The sequence below is a fragment of the Bombina bombina genome, chromosome 2 (assembly GCF_027579735.1).
Source record: "Bombina bombina isolate aBomBom1 chromosome 2, aBomBom1.pri, whole genome shotgun sequence".
Lineage (NCBI taxonomy): Eukaryota > Metazoa > Chordata > Amphibia > Anura > Bombinatoridae > Bombina > Bombina bombina.
This window is the reverse complement of record NC_069500.1, coordinates 483531534-483552306: the sequence shown is the minus strand read 5'-3', so window position 1 is coordinate 483552306 and position 20773 is coordinate 483531534. Positions and strand designations below refer to the sequence as shown.

The following is a 20773-nucleotide window of genomic DNA, read 5'->3' as shown; positions in this document are numbered from 1 at the left end:
AAGAAACTTCCCAGGTATCTGTCCAGATCCCGGGATCCTCAGGCGGAGGCAGTGGATGCATTATCACTTCCTTGGAAGTATCATCCTGCCTATATCTTTCCGCCTCTAGTTCTTCTTCCAAGAGTAATCTCCAAGATTCTGAGGGAATGCTCGTTTGTTCTGCTAATAGCTCCGGCATGGCCTCACAGGTTTTGGTATGCGGATCTTGTCCGGATGGCATCTTGCCAGCCATGGACTCTTCCGTTAAGACCAGACCTTCTGTCACAAGGTCCTTTTTTCCATCCGGATCTGAAATCCTTAAATTTAAAGGTATGGAGATTGAACGCTTGATTCTTGGTCATAGAGGTTTCTCTGACTCCGTGATTAATACTATGTTACAGGCTCGTAAATCTGTATCTCGAGAGATATATTATAGAGTCTGGAAGACTTATATTTCTTGGTGTCTTTCTCATCATTTTTCTTGGCATTCTTTTAGAATACCGAGAATTTTACAATTTCTTCAGGATGGTTTGGATAAGGGTTTGTCCGCAAGTTCTTTGAAAGGACAAATCTCTGCTCTTTCTGTTCTTTTTCACAGAAAGATTGCTATTCTTCCTGATATTCATTGTTTTGTACAAGCTTTGGTTCGTATAAAACCTGTCATTAAGTCAATTTCTCCTCCTTGGAGTTTGAATTTGGTTCTGGGAGCTCTTCAAGCTCCTCCGTTTGAACCTATGCATTCATTGGACATTAAATTACTTTCTTGGAAAGTTTTGTTCCTTTTGGCTATCTCTTCTGCTAGAAGAGTTTCTGAATTATCTGCTCTTTCATGTGAGTCTCCTTTTCTGATTTTTCATCAAGATAAGGCGGTGTTGCGAACTTCTTTTGAATTTTTACCTAAAGTTGTGAATTCCAACAACATTAGTAGAGAAATTGTGGTTCCTTCATTATGTCCTAATCCTAAGAATTCTAAGGAGAAATCATTGCATTCTTTGGATGTTGTTAGAGCTTTGAAATATTATGTTGAAGCTACGAAATCTTTCCGTAAGACTTCTAGTCTATTTGTTATCTTTTCCGGTTCTAGGAAAGGCCAGAAAGCTTCTGCCATTTCTTTGGCATCTTGGTTGAAATCTTTAATTCATCTTGCCTATGTTGAGTCGGGTAAAACTCCGCCTCAGAGAATTACAGCTCATTCTACTAGGTCAGTATCTACTTCCTGGGCGTTTAGGAATGAAGCTTCGGTTGACCAGATCTGCAAAGCAGCAACTTGGTCTTCTTTGCATACTTTTACTAAATTCTACCATTTTTATGTATTTTCTTCTTCTGAAGCAGTTTTTGGTAGAAAAGTTCTTCAGGCAGCGGTTTCAGTTTGAATCTTCTGCTTATGTTTTTTGTTAAACTTTATTTTGGGTGTGGATTATTTTCAGCAGGAATTGGCTGTCTTTATTTTATCCCTCCCTCTCTAGTGACTCTTGTGTGGAAAGATCCACATCTTGGGTAGTCATTATCCCATACGTCACTAGCTCATGGACTCTTGTTAATTACATGAAAGAAAACATAATTTATGTAAGAACTTACCTGATAAATTCATTTCTTTCATATTAACAAGAGTCCATGAGGCCCACCCTTTTTTGTGGTGGTTATGATTTTTTTGTATAAAGCACAATTTTTCCAATTCCTTATTTTATATGCTTCGCACTTTTTCTTATCACCCCACTTCTTGGCTATTCGTTAAACTGATTTGTGGGTGTGGTGAGGGGTGTATTTATAGGCATTTTAAGGTTTGGGAAACTTTGCCCCTCCTGGTAGGAATGTATATCCCATACGTCACTAGCTCATGGACTCTTGTTAATATGAAAGAAATGAATTTATCAGGTAAGTTCTTACATAAATTATGTTTTTTAACTTTTTAACAAAACTCTTGTCTCTTAAGTAAAAATGATCACCGCCCTTGCGTCTAGTTACAAAGCTGTAAAATGTTTCCCATAGGATAGATGCTGAACAATTTATCAGACTACCAGCTTTTAAAAAGTACGTTGTACCCTCTAAGATGGCCTCATAGTTTCCCTTTGAATTTACCTTTCCTATTTTCTCAACAGGCTGAGCTCACTGGCATAAAATGGCGCCGCTACAATTTCCATGGCCATGGGGACTGCAGCCCAATTATCTCTGCTCCAGCCCAGGATGACCCAATCCTGTTGAGCTTCATCCGATGCCTACAAGCTAACTTGCTCTGCGTGTGGAGACGCGAGGTTAAACCAGAGCGAAAGGAACTTTGGGTCTTCTGGTGGGGGGATGAGCCAAACCTTGGAGATGTGATACACCATGAACTGCTGCGTAAGTAGCCATGCATTTTAATTTTCCTTAATGTTAGCAGGGAGTTTATACAAAAGAGGTGGGGGGAAAATACTAATTGAAATATTAACTGTTTAATACTTCTGTGGTAAGCTCCTAAGTGATGGGTTGAAGATGAGACATAGAGTGATGAAGTCAGGGAATTCAGAAATAGATTGTCACAGTTCTTTGCAATTATATTTTTTTTCTTCCAACTGTTATGCTGCTGTTCACTATTGGTTTTAGTTTGCCATTTGGAAGTGTAACATTGGCTAATTACTAACTAGGCGTTTTTCATAGGTAATGCATAACTTTAGTGGTCAGATGTTTGTCTAATAATCCTTTCCCATACATGCTGATCACGTGACGGCCATGGCAAGCACAAACACACATTTATTTTTCACTATAAATATTTGGGTAGTTTCAAAGACGTGATGCATATGTGGCTGTAACATGCAATCCTTTCCACTGCTTTAATTTAAGGGATATTCCAGCCAAAATTGGAAACCACATGGGTGCATTTGGGTATGGAACAGAAGCAATTTTGTAATATACATGCAATAGCAAAAATGCTTCTAATAAAAGCTTTAGCTGTTTCAAAAGTGTATTTAAGTATGCACCGTGCACCATCATTTTAAACACAGCACTTGCTCAGAGAGCCTACGGTGCTTGTACCATCTGGTAATTACTCTATTTGTTAATTGCTGGCATGATACATGCCCCACTGATTATCTAAGCAGCTACATTATTTAGAATGTGGGTGCAGTGACAATATCTAGTTATGCCTCACATGCATATGCAGAGAAAAATGTTAACACTAAAACAGTGATAACTTTTACTAGAAGCATTTTTGCCAATACATTTATATTGCAAATATGTTTCTATTCAAAGATGCAATAAATCTGTGTGTATTTACATTTTGACTGGAATGTCCCTTTTAAATGTAATCTCCCTGCTCTCCTGAATAGCATTATCATGTTACATTTCTTACTTTGCAAAGTTTTTCCAGGGGGATGTGGTAGACGGATAAGCTCTCAGCATTTTTTTAATGCTAAAATGTCCCTTTAATTCCTTGTGCGTTTTTCTGATTGTTTAACCTTTTGCAAAAGGGCTAACTGTATGTTTAAGGTTGCACACTAGGGGCATGAAGTTTAAAAAATTGCTGGCTTGGAGAGAAATTGCACAACATCTTTAGGAGCTTTTTTTAGCAGCATATTGTAATGCAGCTCTCTCTCCTTCATATCCAAAGCCCTACATAGCTAAATAAATGGCATAGAAGTAAAATTGGGCTTTCTTTCTAATGACACGATGAGTCCACGGTTCATCTAATTACTATTAGGATACATCGCTCCTGCCCAGCAGGAGGCGACAGAGCACCACAGCAAAGCTGTTAAATATCACCTCCCTTCCCTCCCACCCCTATGTTAGAGCAAGGAAGTGGTAAAGTTAGTTGTTAGAAAAAGATTCTTCAAGCAAGATTTTATTATTTTTTTAAGTGGTGCAAGATTGTGCTGCTTTGTCCATATCAGTCTCTTTAGTAGAACAGTGGTGGCTTTAGAGCAATGGGAACTTGTGGGACATAATTCTCACTGCGCTTCCCATGTAGTTTATGCTGCCCTACTACTGAAAGCCTGAGTAAGATTACTCAGTCTTCTCTTTCCACAGGTCCATGGTCATGGTCAAACCTAGTGAGCTGCCTCGCAGAGCTTTGAGGTAAGTGCTGCTTTATTTTTTCTAGAGAAAAATTAGGCACTTTATTTATTGGGACACAGAGTTTCCTCTATAGGTTTGGGGGCGCATATTCCATAAGGCAGTTTTATTTATAGCAGGCACTGGGACTACTCATAACTGGGGCTGAGGAGTTCAGGGCTCATATGTTGTGTGGTTTTCACTTCTCCCGGCGGTTTGCTTGTATGAGACCTTTACCGACCGGGAGATTCGTTAAGGGGCTCATACTTTGTGCAGTGTTCTCTTCTCCCGGCGGTTTGCTATAAGACATTTTTTACCGACCGGGAGATTATTTGTTTAAGACACCCTCGATGGGCGGGACTAGCTGAGGCGGCATTTACTGTTGTGTGCCTTTTTTACTCTGCGCTTCCGTATCGAAACTATTCCGGACTTTTGTTTTTACTGTGAGACGGGTTCGGATTGCTCTACTAATAAAAGGGAATTCCTCCGGTGCAGCAGGGCAGGTAGGCACCTCAGCAGAGCTAAGCTGAGGTGTAGAGGTCATCTGAAGATTTTTTGTCTTATCTGTTACCTTGCTGCAAAAGTAAAAAGATATGTTTTAAAATTTAAAGAGACAGTAATTTTTTTTTTTTTCTGTTTTAATTTTTTATTAAAAATTTAAATTCTTATTTGATATTTTGATCCATTGTGATTCAGAATGGACCAAGAGGCCCTGCAAAATGTCACTTTTTCATTATGTTTTGATGCCAATGTGGAACCACCAATCCCTTTCTGTTCCTCATGTATTGAGAAAACTTTAAATTGCAGAACCATCCCCAGTGAGGAGTATCCCTTTTTCTCCATCCCCTATATTTAAAAAATGTTTCCCATAGCGGACTCTATCAAGGAGTCTTGGCAAACAGTACCCAAGGTGGAAGGGGCAATTTCCATTCTGGCCAAGAGAACTACCATCCCCATAGAGGATAGTTGTGCCTTTTAAGGATCCTATGGACAAAAAATTAGAGGGGTTACTCAAAAAGATGTATGCACACCAGGATTTACAATGGCAACCTGCAGTGTGCATTGCTACCGTCACTAGTGCGGCGGCTTATTGGTTTGCTGCGTTCTCCGATGCTATTCGGACAGACACTCCCCTTGAGATCCTGGATAGGGTAAAAGCCCTCAAGTTGCCTAATTCTTTTATTTAAGATGCTTCCCTACAGGTTATCAACCTGGGAGCAAAGATTTCAGGTTTTGCTGTACTAGCCCGCAGAGCTTTATGGTTAAAACCTTGGTCTGTGGATGTGTCATCCAAGTCTAAACTTTTAGCGATTCCTTACAAGGGAAAGACCTTGTTTGGGCCGGAAATAATCTGATATTATGGGAGGAAAGGGTCATTTTCTCCCTCAGGATAAGAGAAACAAGCAAAAGGGACGTCAGAGTAATTTTCTTTCCTTTTGAAGTTTCAAGGGAACTACTTCCACTTCCTCTTCCAAGCAGGAGCAGTCCAAGCCTTCCTGGAGACCCAATCAGTCTTGGAACAAGGGAAAACAATCCAAAAAGCCTACTATGGGATCAAAATCAGCATGAAGGGGCTGCCCCCAATCTGGGACCGGATCTTGTGAGGGGCAGACTTTCCTTTTTCACTCAGGCTTGGGTTCGAGATGTTCAGGATCCCTGGGTGGTGGACATATTTTCCTAGGGATACAAACTAGAGTTCAAGAATTTTCCTCCTAGGGACAGGTTTCTGCTTTCAAGATTATCTGTAGACCAGACAAAAAGAGGTGTTCTTACACTGTGTAGGGACCTCTCCGACCTGGGAGTGATAGTTCCTGTTCCGATGCAGGAACAGGGTCTGCGGTTCTATTCCAATCTGTTCAAGGTTCCCAAAAAGGAGGGAACCTTCAGACCAATTTTAGATCTCAAGAGTCTAAACTAATTCCTCAGAGTACTGTCCTTCAAGATGGAAACTATTGGTTCCATTCTCCCTTTGGTCCAGGAGGGTCAATTTATGACAACAGTGGATTTAAAGGACGCGTACCTGCATGTTTCCATCCACAGGGATCATCACAAGTTTCTAAGGTTTGCATTTCTAGACAAACACTTCCAGTTTTCTGGCTCTTCCTTTCGGCCTTGCCACAGCTCCCTAGAATTTTATCAAAGGTTCTGGGATCTGTGTTGGCGGTGCTCCAATTACGGGGCATTGCAGTTGCGCCTTATCTGGACGACATCCTGGTCCAGACGCCATCCTTTGAACAAGCAAGATCCCACACGGAAATGTTATCTTTCCTGCGATCTCACGGATGGAAGGTAAATTTGGAAAAGAGCTCCTTAGTTCCAAATACAAGGGTCACCTTCTTGGGAACCATAGATTCCTTATCAATGAAGATCTTTCTGACAGATATCAGGAAATCAAGGATTTTTGATTCTTACCTAGCTCTTCAGTCCTCTCCTCTGCCATCTGTGGCTCAGTGCATGGAGGTAATCGGACTGATGGTAGCGGCAATGGACATCATCCCGTTAACCCGTTTCCACCTCAGACCTCTGCAGTTAAACATGCTCAGTCAGTGGAATGGAAATTATACGGACCTGTCTCCGCGAATACAGCTGGAGCAGGAGATAAGGGATTCTCTTCTTTGGTGGTTATCTCAGGATCATCTCTCCCAGGGAACCTGCTTTCACAGACCCTCTTGGGTGATTGTGACAACAGACGCCAGTCTTCTGGGATGGGGAGCAGTCTTGGGCTCTATAAATGCTCAGGGAACTTGGACTCAGTAGGAGTCTGTTCTGCCCATAAACATTTTGGCGCTGAGAGCAATCTTCAATGCTCTTCTGGCCTGGCCCCAGTTAGCTTCGGCCCAGTTTATCGGGTTCCAGTCGGACAACATCACTTCCGTGGCTTACATCAACAATCAGGGAGGAACGTGGAGTTCTTTAGCCATAACAGAGGTATCCAAGATAATTCGGTCCCACAATTGCTGTCTGTTGGCGATCGACATCCCAGGGGTGGACAACTGGGAGGCAGATTTCCTGAGCAGGCAGACCTTTCACCCGGGGGTGTGGGAACTCCAATCCGGAAGTGTGTTCCAGCCTGATTCTCAAATGGGGTCAGCCGGATTTGGATCTCATGGAATCTCGGCAGAATGCCAAGCTTCCAAGGTACGGGTCGAGGTCAAGGGACCCTCAGGCGGTACTGATAGACGCCCTGGCGGTACCTTGGATTTTCAGTCTTGCATACCTTTTTCCTCCTTTTGCTGCTCTTCCTCTGGTCATTGCTCGAATCAAGGAGGAGAGGGCGCCGGTGATCCTCATCGCACCGCCGTGGCCACGCAGGATTTGACTTGCAGATCTGGTGGACATGTCATCATCTCTTCCACCTTGGAGACTTCCGTTGAGGAAGGACCTTCTACTTCAAGGGCCCTTCCTTCATCCAAATCTGGTTTCTCTGAAGCCGACTGCTTGGAGATTGAACGCTTAATCTTAACCAAGCGAGGTTTTTCGGAGTCGGTTACTCCTCCCTGGAGTATTAATTTAGTTCTTAAGGTTCTTCAAGGGGTGCCGTTTGAGCCTATTCATTCCTTAGATATTAAGTTATCTTGAAAAGTTTTGTTTCTTCTTGCTATTTCTTCTGCTCGTAGAGTGTTGGAGCTCTCGGCATTACAATATGAGTATCATTACCTTATTTTTCATTTGGATAAGGTAGTTTTACGTACTAAATTAGGGTTTCTTCCTAAAGTAGTTTCTGACCAGAACATTGATCAGGAGATTGTTGTTCCTTCCTTGTGTCCTAATCCTTCTCAGAAGGAACGGCTTCTACACAACCCAGACGTGGTACGTGCACTAACTTTCTATTTACAGGCGACTAAGGATTTTCGTTAGTCTTCTGCTTTGTTTGTTGTTTTCTCTGGAAAACGTGAGGGACAGAAAGCTACGGCTACTTCTTTCTTTGTGGCTGAAGAGCATCATACGTTTTGCCTATGAAACTGCTGGACCTCAGCCTCCAGAGAGTTACGGTTTCTTCCTCATGGGCATTCAAAAATGAAGCTTCTGTGGAATAGATTTGCAAGGCTGCAACTTGGTCCTCTCTTCACACTTTTTTTCAAAATTCTATAATTTTGACACTTTTTTGCCTCAGCTGAGGCCGCTTTTGGGAGAAAGGTTCTTCAAGCAGTGGTGCCTTCCGTTTATTTTTCCGGTCTCGTCCCTCCCTTATCTGTGTACTCTAGCTTGGGTATTGATTCCCAATAGTAATTAGATGGTCCGTGGACTCATCGTGTCATTAGAAAGAAAACAAAATTTATACTTACCTGATAAATTTATTTATTTCTTGACACGATGAGTCTATGGCCTGCCCTGTTCTTTAGGCAGGGCGTTAGTATAAACTTCAGACACCTCTGCACCTTTTTACTTTCTTTCTCTCCTTTACTTTGGTCTAATGACTGGGGTTGGAGGGAAGGGAGGTGATATTTAACAGCTTTGCTGTGGTGCTCTTTGCTGCCTCCTGCTAGGCAGGAGTGATATATCCCAATAGTAATTAGATGATCCGTGGACTCATCGTGTCAAAGAAATAAATTTATCAGGTAAGCATACATTTTAGTTTTTTAAACATTTTCAGGGACCTTGAACTACTGAAGAGACTTAGATCATCTCGACAGAGCTTAGATCATTGGGCCCACAGTTGTAACTCCTAAGCATGACAAGGCAGGGGAGCCAATCAGGATAACTTTGTGACACTTAAATGAAGTGCATATACGTCCTAGCTTCAGGATACTACAGCAGCCTCAGCTATAAAATAACAGCCAAGAGCTGCTGTCCCCTGTCTACATATGGAACTGGAGCATGAACAGTGCTCCAGTTTCATACAATGGCAGATGCATGATAGTTAGACAGTGACACGGTCTGTGTTGCTGCTGGTGGGAGCTTTGGGAATCATGAAGGCGGGTGGGCGGTGCAGCGGTAAAGGGGGAGTGAGTGTGTGAGCGGTGCAGCACCCTATCTACAGTAAATTAGTTTGGAAGGGAGGAGGAGGGAGGGGACGCTACGCTACAAAAAAAAAGCTGAATCAGGTTGTGAAGGGCCACCATATAATGATCCTGGGGAGGGGGGAGACCTATACACTAAGGGAAATACAGAAGTATAAATAAATCCTAAAAGCAAAAAAAAAACCCAAAAAACTCTGACAGACATTACTAAAATATATAGTTTTGATAGGTAAATAAACAAAACAAAAACAAGGTTCTATTTCTGTTTAAATGGAGTGATAGCAAAAATGCTAGAAATTCTTTGGTATTTTGGGCAAGTTTTCCCTGAAATTCCCATCAGCAAAGGGGTTAATTAGTGCATTTGATTATTAGTTTTAGTATTGTGACAGAATGCCCCTTTTTAGGCAGTATTTATAATTTCCAGACCAGTCATCCCTTACAAACAAGATATTTGCTTACCAAGTACCAAGGCGCAGTTGAATCCGTCGCAGTTATTGAGCCTTAAGTCATCCAGACATGAATGACTTAATATCTAGGCTCTTAGGGGTACTTGAGAGCTAGAATTCAGAAACTGCCTTGAAGGTACAAAATAAAATGGTAAAATGCTCTGATGCATTAGTGTTTATATTTCTGCATAAATGCTTGCATATTAATATATATTTACCTGTGTGGTTAATCTCTCTGTAGGGATTAAAATATGTTTAGCAGTCACAATGCATTACCACTGATGAGCAGGAAACCTCTGACAATCGCCAGCTTTTTCCTGCCCAGGATTAGGTTTTCTAGCAGTCACCAACAAAAATGCTAGACAATCTGTAAGTAATTGGTCACAGTGGTAGGCTTTGTAACACAATCTCTCCCCCCCAAAAAAAATAAAAGCCCCAACTCCTATGTTTATATTTTTCTAAACTAAGCAGTTGTTTCTCCAACATAGGTGTGTCCGGTCCACGGCGTCATCCTTACTTGTGGGATATTCTCTTCCCCAACAGGAAATGGCAAAGAGCCCAGCAAAGCTGGTCACATGATCCCTCCTAGGCTCCGCCTACCCCAGTCATTCTCTTTGCCGTTGTACAGGCAACATCTCCACGGAGATGGCTTAGAGTTTTTTAGTGTTTAACTGTAGTTTTTATTATTCAATCAAGAGTTTGTTATTTTGAAATAGTGCTGGTATGTACTATTTACTCAGAAACAGAAAAGAGATGAAGATTTCTGTTTGTATGACGAAAATGATTTTAGCAACCGTCACTAAAATCCATGGCTGTTCCACACAGGACTGTTGAGAGCAATTAACTTCAGTTGGGGGAACAGTGTGCAGTCTCTTGCTGCTTGAGGTATGACACATTCTAACAAGACGATGTAATGCTGGAAGCTGTCATTTTCCCTATGGGATCCGGTAAGCCATGTTTATTACGATTGTAAATAAGGGCTTCACATGGGCTTATTAAGACTGTAGACTTTTTCTGGGCTAAATCGATTCATTATTAACACATATTTAGCCTTGAGGAATCATTTTATTTGGGTATTTTGATATAATAATATCGGCAGGCACTGTTTTAGACACCTTATTCTTTAGGGGCTTTCCCAAAGCATAGGCAGAGTCTCATTTTCGCGCCGGTGTTGCGCACTTGTTTTTGAGAGGCATGGCATGCAGTCGCATGTGAGGAGCTCTGATACTTAGAAAAGACTTTCTGAAGGCGTCATTTGGTATCGTATTCCCCTTTGGGCTTGGTTGGGTCTCAGCAAAGCAGATACCAGGGACTGTAAAGGGGTTAAAGTTAAAAACGGCTCCGGTTCCGTTATTTTAAGGGTTAAAGCTTCCAAATTTGGTGTGCAATACTTTTAAGGCTTTAAGACACTGTGGTGAAAATTTGGTGAATTTTGAACAATTCCTTCATGTTTTTTCGCAATTGCAGTAATAAAGTGTGTTCAGTTTAAAATTTAAAGTGACAGTAACGGTTTTATTTTAAAACGTTTTTTGTACTTTGTTATCAAGTTTATGCCTGTTTAACATGTCTGAACTACCAGATAGACTGTGTTCTGAATGTGGGGAAGCCAGAATTCCTATTCATTTAAATAAATGTGATTTATGTGACAATGACAATGATGCCCAAGATGATTCCTCAAGTGAGGGGAGTAAGCATGGTACTGCATCATTCCCTCCTTCGTCTACACGAGTCTTGCCCACTCAGGAGGCCCCTAGTACATCTAGCGCGCCAATACTCCTTACTATGCAACAATTAACGGCTGTAATGGACAATTCTGTCAAAAACATTTTAGCCAAAATGAACACTTATCAGCGTAAGCGCGACTGCTCTGTTTTAGATACTGAAGAGCATGACGACGCTAATAATAATGTTTCTGAAGGGCCCCTAACCCAGTCTGATGGGGCCAGGGAGGTTTTGTCTGAGGGAGAAATTACTGATTCAGGGAACATTTCTCAACAAGCTGAACCTGATGTGATTACATTTAAATTTAAGTTGGAACATCTCCGCATTCTGCTTAAGGAGGTATTATCCACTCTGGATGATTGTGACAAGTTGGTCATCCCAGAGAAACTATGTAAAATGGACAAGTTCCTAGAGGTGCCGGGGCTCCCAGAAGCTTTTCCTATACCCAAGCGGGTGGCGGACATTGTTAATAAAGAATGGGAAAGGCCCGGTATTCCTTTCGTCCCTCCCCCCATATTTAAAAAATTGTTTCCTATGGTCGACCCCAGAAAGGACTTATGGCAGACAGTCCCCAAGGTCGAGGGAGCGGTTTCCACTTTAAACAAACGCACCACTATACCCATAGAGGATAGTTGTGCTTTCAAAGATCCTATGGATAAAAAATTAGAAGGTTTGCTTAAAAAGATGTTTGTTCAGCAGGGTTACCTTCTACAACCAATTTCATGCGTTGTCCCTGTCGCTACAGCCGCATGTTTCTGGTTCGATGAGCTGATAAAGGCGGTCGATAGTGATTCTCCTCCTTATGAGGAGATTATGGACAGAATCAATGCTCTCAAATTGGCTAATTCTTTTACCCTAGACGCCACTTTGCAATTGGCTAGATTAGCGGCTAAGAATTCTGGGTTTGCTATTGTGGCGCGCAGAGCGCTTTGGTTGAAATCTTGGTCGGCTGATGCGTCTTCCAAGAACAAGCTACTTAACATTCCTTTCAAGGGGAAAACGCTGTTTGGCCCTGACTTGAAAGAGATTATCTCTGATATCACTGGGGGTAAGGGCCACGCCCTTCCTCAGGATCGGCCTTTCAAGACAAAAAATAAACCTAATTTTCGTCCCTTTCGTAGAAACGGACCAGCCCAAAGTGCTACGTCCTCTAAGCAAGAGGGTAATACTTCTCAAGCCAAGCCAGCTTGGAGACCAATGCAAGGCTGGAACAAGGGAAAACAGGCCAAGAAACCTGCCACTGCTACCAAGACAGCATGAAATGTTGGCCCCCGATCCGGGACCGGATCTGGTGGGGGGCAGACTCTCTCTCTTCGCTCAGGCTTGGGCAAGAGATGTTCTGGATCCTTGGGCACTAGAAATAGTCTCCCAAGGTTATCTTCTGGAATTCAAGGGGCTTCCCCCAAGGGGGAGGTTCCACAGGTCTCAGTTGTCTTCAGACCACATAAAAAGACAGGCATTCTTACATTGTGTAGAAGACCTGTTAAAAATGGGGAGTGATTCATCCTGTTCCATTAAGAGAACAAGGGATGGGGTTCTACTCCAATCTGTTCATAGTTCCCAAAAAAGAGGGAACGTTCAGACCAATCTTAGATCTCAAGATCTTAAACAAGTTTCTCAAGGTTCCATCGTTCAAGATGGAAACCATTCGAACTATTCTTCCTTCCATCCAGGAAGGTCAATTCATGACCACGGTGGATTTAAAGGATGCGTATCTACATATTCCTATCCACAAGGAACATCATCGGTTCCTAAGGTTCGCATTCCTGGACAAGCATTACCAGTTCGTGGCGCTTCCTTTCGGATTAGCCACTGCTCCAAGGATTTTCACAAAGGTACTAGGGTCCCTTCTAGCTGTGCTAAGACCAAGGGGCATTGCTGTAGTACCTTACTTGGACGACATTCTAATTCAAGCGTCGTCCCTTCCTCAAGCAAAGGCTCACACGGACATAGTCCTGGCCTTTCTCAGATCTCACGGATGGAAAGTGAACGTGGAAAAGAGTTCTCTATCTCCGTCAACAAGGGTTCCCTTCTTGGGAACAATAATAGACTCCTTAGAAATGAGGATATTTCTGACAGAGGCCAGAAAAACAAAGCTTCTAGACTCTTGTCGGATACTTCATTCCGTTCCTCTTCCTTCCATAGCTCAGTGCATGGAAGTGATCGGGTTGATGGTAGCGGCAATGGACATAGTTCCTTTTGCACGCATTCATCTAAGACCATTACAACTGTGCATGCTCAGTCAGTGGAATGGGGACTATACAGACTTGTCTCCGAAGATACAAGTAAATCAGAAGACCAGAGACTCACTCCGTTGGTGGCTGTCCCTGGACAACCTGTCACGAGGGATGACATTCCGCAGACCAGAGTGGGTCATTGTCACGACCGACGCCAGTCTGATGGGCTGGGGCGCGGTCTGGGGATCCCTGAAAGCTCAGGGTCTTTGGTCTCGGGAAGAATCTCTTCTACCGATAAATATTCTGGAACTGAGAGCGATATTCAATGCTCTCAAGGCTTGGCCTCAGCTAGCGAGGGCCAAGTTCATACGGTTTCAATCAGACAACATGACAACTGTTGCGTACATCAACCATCAGGGGGGAACAAGGAGTTCCCTGGCGATGGAAGAAGTGACCAAAATCATTCTATGGGCGGAGTCTCACTCCTGCCACCTGTCTGCTATCCACATCCCAGGAGTGGAAAATTGGGAAGCGGATTTTCTGAGTCGTCAGACATTGCATCCGGGGGAGTGGGAACTCCATCCGGAAATCTTTGCCCAAGTCACTCAGCTGTGGGGCATTCCAGACATGGATCTGATGGCCTCTCGTCAGAACTTCAAAGTTCCTTGCTACGGGTCCAGATCCAGGGATCCCAAGGCGGCTCTAGTGGATGCACTAGTAGCACCTTGGACCTTCAAACTAGCTTATGTGTTCCCGCCGTTTCCTCTCATCCCCAGGCTGGTAGCCAGGATCAATCAGGAGAGGGCGTCGGTGATCTTGATAGCTCCTGCGTGGCCACGCAGGACTTGGTATGCAGATCTGGTGAATATGTCATCGGCTCCACCTTGGAAGCTACCTTTGAGACGAGACCTTCTTGTTCAGGGTCCGTTCGAACATCCGAACCTGGTTTCACTCCAGCTGTCTGCTTGGAGATTGAACGCTTGATCCTATCGAAGCGAGGGTTCTCAGATTCTGTTATCGATACTCTGGTTCAGGCCAAAAAGCCTGTAACTAGAAAGATTTACCACAAAATTTGGAAAAAATATATCTGTTGGTGTGAATCTAAAGGATTCCCTTGGGATAAGGTTAAGATTCCTAAGATTCTATCCTTCCTTCAAGAAGGATTGGAAAAAGGATTGTCTGCAAGTTCCCTGAAGGGACAGATTTCTGCCTTGTCTGTGTTACTTCACAAAAAGCTGGCAGCTGTGCCAGATGTTCAAGCCTTTGTTCAGGCTCTGGTTAGAATTAAGCCTGTTTTCAAACCTTTGACTCCTCCTTGGAGTCTCAATTTAGTTCTTTCAGTTCTTCAGGGGGTTCCGTTTGAACCCTTACATTCCGTTGATATTAAGTTATTATCTTGGAAAGTTTTGTTTTTAGTTGCAATTTCTTCTGCTAGAAGAGTTTCAGAATTATCTGCTCTGCAGTGTTCTCCTCCTTATCTGGTGTTCCATGCAGATAAGGTGGTTTTACGTACTAAACCTGGTTTTCTTCCAAAAGTTGTTTCTAACAAAAACATTAACCAGGAGATTATCGTACCTTCTCTGTGTCCGAAACCAGTTTCAAAGAAGGAACGTTTGTTGCACAATTTGGATGTTGTTCGCGCTCTAAAATTCTATTTAGATGCTACAAAGGATTTTAGACAAACATCTTCCTTGTTTGTTGTTTATTCCGGTAAAAGGAGAGGTCAAAAAGCAACTTCTACCTCTCTCTCTTTTTGGATTAAAAGCATCATCAGATTGGCTTACGAGACTGCCGGACGGCAGCCTCCCGAAAGAATCACAGCTCATTCCACTAGGGCTGTGGCTTCCACATGGGCCTTCAAGAACGAGGCTTCTGTTGATCAGATATGTAGGGCAGCGACTTGGTCTTCACTGCACACTTTTACCAAATTTTACAAGTTTGATACTTTTGCTTCTTCTGAGGCTATTTTTGGGAGAAAGGTTTTGCAAGCCGTGGTGCCTTCCATTTAGGTGACCTGATTTGCTCCCTCCCTTCATCCGTGTCCTAAAGCTTTGGTATTGGTTCCCACAAGTAAGGATGACGCCGTGGACCGGACACACCTATGTTGGAGAAAACAGAATTTATGTTTACCTGATAAATTACTTTCTCCAACGGTGTGTCCGGTCCACGGCCCGCCCTGGTTTTTTTAATCAGGTCTGATAATTTATTTTCTTTAACTACAGTCACCACGGTACCATATGGTTTCTCCTATGCTAATATTCCTCCTTAACGTCGGTCGAATGACTGGGGTAGGCGGAGCCTAGGAGGGATCATGTGACCAGCTTTGCTGGGCTCTTTGCCATTTCCTGTTGGGGAAGAGAATATCCCACAAGTAAGGATGACGCCGTGGACCGGACACACCGTTGGAGAAAGTAATTTATCAGGTAAACATAAATTCTGTTTTTTACCACTTTGCTGCAAATAACATGCACATTAATTATTTTACTTCTTTAGTTGCCAGTGATATACAAATTGCAAACAGTAGTATTTTTTTGTAGAAGTTATTACAACCTTTGGTAGTTCAGAACTGGGAGCAGATTACATGTTACCATATGTATGCTGCCAATCAGTGTATCAGCTCAGCTGTGGGATGCACTATAATTTACCATAAAATGGTGACATTTTTTTAAATGATTTTATTTTGTCAAATGGAATTTGAAATGTTTTTTTGGACTGTTCCACTTGATGACATAGAAAAAAAAATCTGAATTGTTGTCTACAACAATATCAAACAATAAATATTTTGGGTTTTAGAACAGTGCTCATCAAATCCAGGAGCCTGGTAGCCACTGGCTCCTAGAACTTTTACCCCTGGCTACTAACTGTTTGGGTTATTCTTCATATATCTTTCTCTTCAAATACCACTGTCTGGCTACTAAGTGTTCCTGGCTCCTAAATATTCATACTGGCTCCTAAATTTTAAACAGAATTGTCGACCCCTGTTTTAGAAGATATTTTGGTTTGCTGATCTTTACATCAACCTTATATTTTTTGCAATAAATAATTGTATGTTCTGTGGTCAGCTAGTTCTAGTCAGAAAATGGTACTGAAAAGGACACTAAAGTGTTTTTACAATATTATCCACTTAAAAAGTTTTATGTTATCAGTGCAACTGAAATATATTGCATTAAAATAAATATAAAGTTTTGTACCTTTTTTATTATTTTTATTTTCTTTTTATGTTTTTGGATGCTTGTAATTATGTCCACCAATACAGTTGGGTGAGTTGTCCTTTTTAGGCATCTGCAAAAAATCGGCATTTGCTATAGAAACAAATACAATGCTACAAAGTAATTGATCAGTGTGCAGACTCATTTAAATCTTTCTCTAACGGCCAGATGAATTATACTAGAGTATTTGCCCCCAAACATCTCTAATTTAACCGCCACACTTCCTGCCCTTAAGCATCCTGAACCTCAGGATAAAAGTCCCGTATAAGGTGCAGTCCAAAAACTGCTGTAGTGCCAGAGTCCTTTCCATAAGAAAATAAAAATGGCACTTACCTGCACCCTTGACTGTCCTCGCAGAGACCTGTGGGGAAAAAAGGGACAGAGTAAGCCTACTCTGGATTTCTATGTGAGGGCAGCAATTTGTTAGGAAAAAGCAGTGAGGCCCACCCCACAAGTTCCTAACTGCTTGAAAGGTACCACAGCCCTACTGAAGAGACTAACGTGGACAGGTAGACTCAGCTGTAGTCCAAGATTCTGTCCTTGCCTATCTCTTCAGTCGGCTGTACGACCATCAGTGGCCCAATGTATGTTGGTAATTGGTCTGATGGTGGCTTCCATGGACATAGTTCCCTTTACTCGATTCCATTTGAGAGCTCTTCAGTTATGCATGCTTAGCCAATGGAACAGGGATTATGCAGACCTATCTCAGAGGATAGTTCTAAATCAAGCGGTGAAAGACTCTCTTCCCCCTGATGGCTGTCTCAAGAACATTTGTCCCAGGGGACATGCTTTCGGAGACCCTCATGGGTGATTGTGACCACGGACGCAGCATGATGTGCTGGGGTGCGGTTTGCGACTCTTTGAAGGCGCAGGGACTGTGGTCTCAGGAGGAATCTACTCTTCCCATAAACATTCTGGAGTTGAGAGTGATCTTCAATGCCTTGATGGCTTGGCCTCAGCTGGCCTTAGTCTGGTTTATCAGGTTCCAGTCAGACAACATAACCTCAGTGGCTTACATCAACCACCGTTGGGGAACTTGGAGTTCCTTAGCCATGAAGAAGGTGGCTAGGATCATTCAGTGGGCGGAAGCTCACAATTGCTGTCTATCTGCCATCCACGTTCCAGGAGTGGACAATTGGGAAGTGGTTTTCCGGAGCAGACAGACTTTCCATCATGGGGATTGGGAATTCCATTCGGAAGTGTTCTCCAATTTAACAACCAAATAGGGGTTACTGGAATTGGATCTGATGGCGTCTCGTCAGAACGCCAAGCTCCCGAAGTACGGTTAGAGGTCGAGAGATCCTCAGGTCTTTCTAATAGATGCTCTGGCAGTTCCTTGGAACTTCAGGTTGACATATCTTTTTCCTCAGTTTGCTCTCCTTCCACTAGTCATTGCTTGGATATTGAACGCTTGATTTTAGCTAAGCGTGGTTTTTCTGAGTCGGTCATTGAGACCATGATTCGGGCTCGTAAGCCTGTCACTAGAAACATTTACCATAAGATATGGCGTAAATATCTTTATTGGTTTGAATCGAAGGGATACTCTTGGAGTAGGGTCAGGATTCCAAGAATTTTGTCCTTTCTCCAGGAAGGCCTAAAGAAGGGTTTGTCTGTTAATACCCTGAAGGGTCAGATCTCTGCTCTATCTATTTTGTTGCACAAGCGTCTGGCGGGCGTGCCAGATGTGCAATCCTTTTGTCAGGCCTTGGTTAGAATCAGGCCTGTGTTTAAACCTGTCGCTCTACCTTGGAGTCTTAACCTTGTTCTTAAAGTTTTGCAACAGGCTCCATTTGAGCCAATGCTTGCCTTAGAAATTAAGTTGTTATCTTGGAAGATTTTGTTTCTTACTGCTATCTCTTCTGCTCGGAGAGTTTCGGAACTCTCAGCTTTGCAGTGCGATTCGCCTTATCTCATATTTTATGCAGATAAGGCAGTTCTTTGTACCATGTTTGGTTTTCTTCCTAAGGTTGTTTCGGAATAGAAATATTAATCAGGAAATTGTTTTTTCTCTCTGTCATAATCCTTCTCATAAAAAAACGTTTGTTGCACAACCTTGATGTTGTGCGTGCTTTTAAATTCTATTTGCAGGCGACTAAGGATTTTCGCCAGTCTTCTGCATTTTTTATTTGTTTTTCTGGGAAATGCAAAGGTCAGAAAGCTACTGCCATTTCTCTTTCTCTCTGGTTGAGAAGTATTATTCATTTGGTATATGAGACTGCTGGTCAGCAGCCTCCTGAGAGAATCAAGGCTCATTCCACTAGGGCTGTTTCTTCTTCTTGGACCTTCAAAATGAGGCCTCTGTAGAACAGATCTGCAAGGCTGCGACTTGGTCCTCTTTGCACACTTTCTTTCATGTAATTAGCAAGAGTCCATGAGCTAGTGACGTATGGGATATACATTCCTACCAGGAGGGGCAAAGTTTCCCAAACCTCAAAATGCCTATAAATACACCCCTCACCACACCCACAATTCAGTTTTTACAAACTTTGCCTCCGATGGAGGTGGTGAAGTAAGTTTGTGCTAGATTCTACGTTGATATGCGCTCCGCAGCAAGTTGGGGCCCGGTTTTCCTCTCAGCGTGCAGTGAATGTCAGAGGGATGTGAGGAGTATTGCCTATTTGAATGCAGTGATCTCCTTCTAAGGGGTCTATTTCATAGGTTCTCTGTTATCGGTCGTAGAGATTCATCTCTTACCTCCCTTTTCAGATCGACGATATACTCTTATATATACCATTACCTCTACTGATTCTCGTTTCAGTACTGGTTTGGCTATCTACTATATGTAGATGAGTGTCCTGGGGTAAGTAAGTCTTATTTTTTGTGACACTCCTAGCTATGGTTGGGCACTTTGTTTATAAAGTTCTAAATATATGTATTCAAACATTTATTTGCCTTGACTCAGAATGTTCAACTTTCCTTATTTTTCAGACAGTCAGTTTCATATTTGGGATAATGCATTTGAATTTAACATTTTTTCTTACCTTAAAATTTGACTTTTTCCCTGTGGGCTGTTAGGCTCGCGGGGGCTGAAAATGCTTCATTTTATTGCGTCATTCTTGGCGCGGACTTTTTTGGCGCAAAAATTCTATTTCCGTTTCCGGCGTCATACGTGTCGCCGGAAGTTGCGTCACTTTTTGACGTTATTTTGCGCCAAAAATGTCGGCGTTCCGGATGTGGCGTCATTTTTGGCGCCAAAAAGCATTTAGGCGCCAAATAATGTGGGCGTCTTATTTGGCGCGAAAAAATATGGGCGTCACTCTTGTCTCCACATTATTTAAGTCTCATTTTTTATTGCTTCTGGTTGCTAGAAGCTTGTTCTTTGGCATTTTTTCCCATTCCTGAAACTGTCATTTAAGGAATTTGATCAATTTTGCTTTATATATATGTTGTTTTTTCTCTTACATATTGCAAGATGTCTCACGTTGCATCTGAGTCAGAAGATACTACAGGAAAATCGCTGTCAAGTGCTGAATCTACCAAAGCTAAGTGTATCTGCTGTAAACTTTTGGTAGCTATTCCTCCAGCTGTTGTTTGTATTGATTGTCATGACAAACTTGTTAATGCAGATAATATTTCCTTTAGTAAAGTACCATTGCCTGTTGCAGTTCCTTCAACATCTAAGGTGCAGAATGTTCCTGATAATATAAGAGATTTTGTTTCTGAATCCATAAAGAAGGCTATGTCTGTTATTTCTCCTTCTAGTAAACATAAAAAATCTTTTAAAACTTCTCTCCCTACAGATTAATTTTTAACTGAACATCATCATTCTGATTCTGATGATTCCTCTGGTTCAGAGGATTCTGTCTCAGAGGTTGATGCTGATAAATCTTCATATTTATTTAAAATGGAATTTATTCGTTCTTTACTTAAAGAAGTCCTAATTGCTTTAGAAATAGAGGATTCTGGTCCTCTTGATACTAAATCTAAACGTTTAAATAAGGTTTTTAAAACTCCTGTAGTTATTCCAGAAGTTTTTCCTGTCCCTGATGCTATTTCTGCAGTAATTTCCAAAGAATGGGATAATTTGGGTAATTCATTTACTCCTTCTAAACGTTTTAAGCAATTATATCCTGTGCCGCCTGACAGATTAGAATTTTGGGACAAGATCCCTAAAGTTGATGGGGCTATTTCTACCCTTGCTAAACGTACTACTATTCCTACGTCAGATGGTACTTCGTTTAAGGATCCTCTAGATAGGAAAATGGAGTCCTTTCTAAGAAAAGCTTATCTGTGTTCAGGTAATCTTCTTAGACCTG

At 42.2% G+C, this 20773-nt stretch overlaps 1 protein-coding gene across 1 annotated transcript in view; it reads left to right on the top strand.

Moving 5' to 3' along the window:
- MED13L (mediator complex subunit 13L) overlaps positions 1–20773 on the top strand; it is a 944653-nt gene that overhangs the window by 39591 nt on the left and 884289 nt on the right. Inside the window, 1 exon segment of the mRNA XM_053702159.1 lies at positions 2079–2316. Within this exon segment, the coding sequence (XP_053558134.1) occupies positions 2079–2316 (238 nt within the window).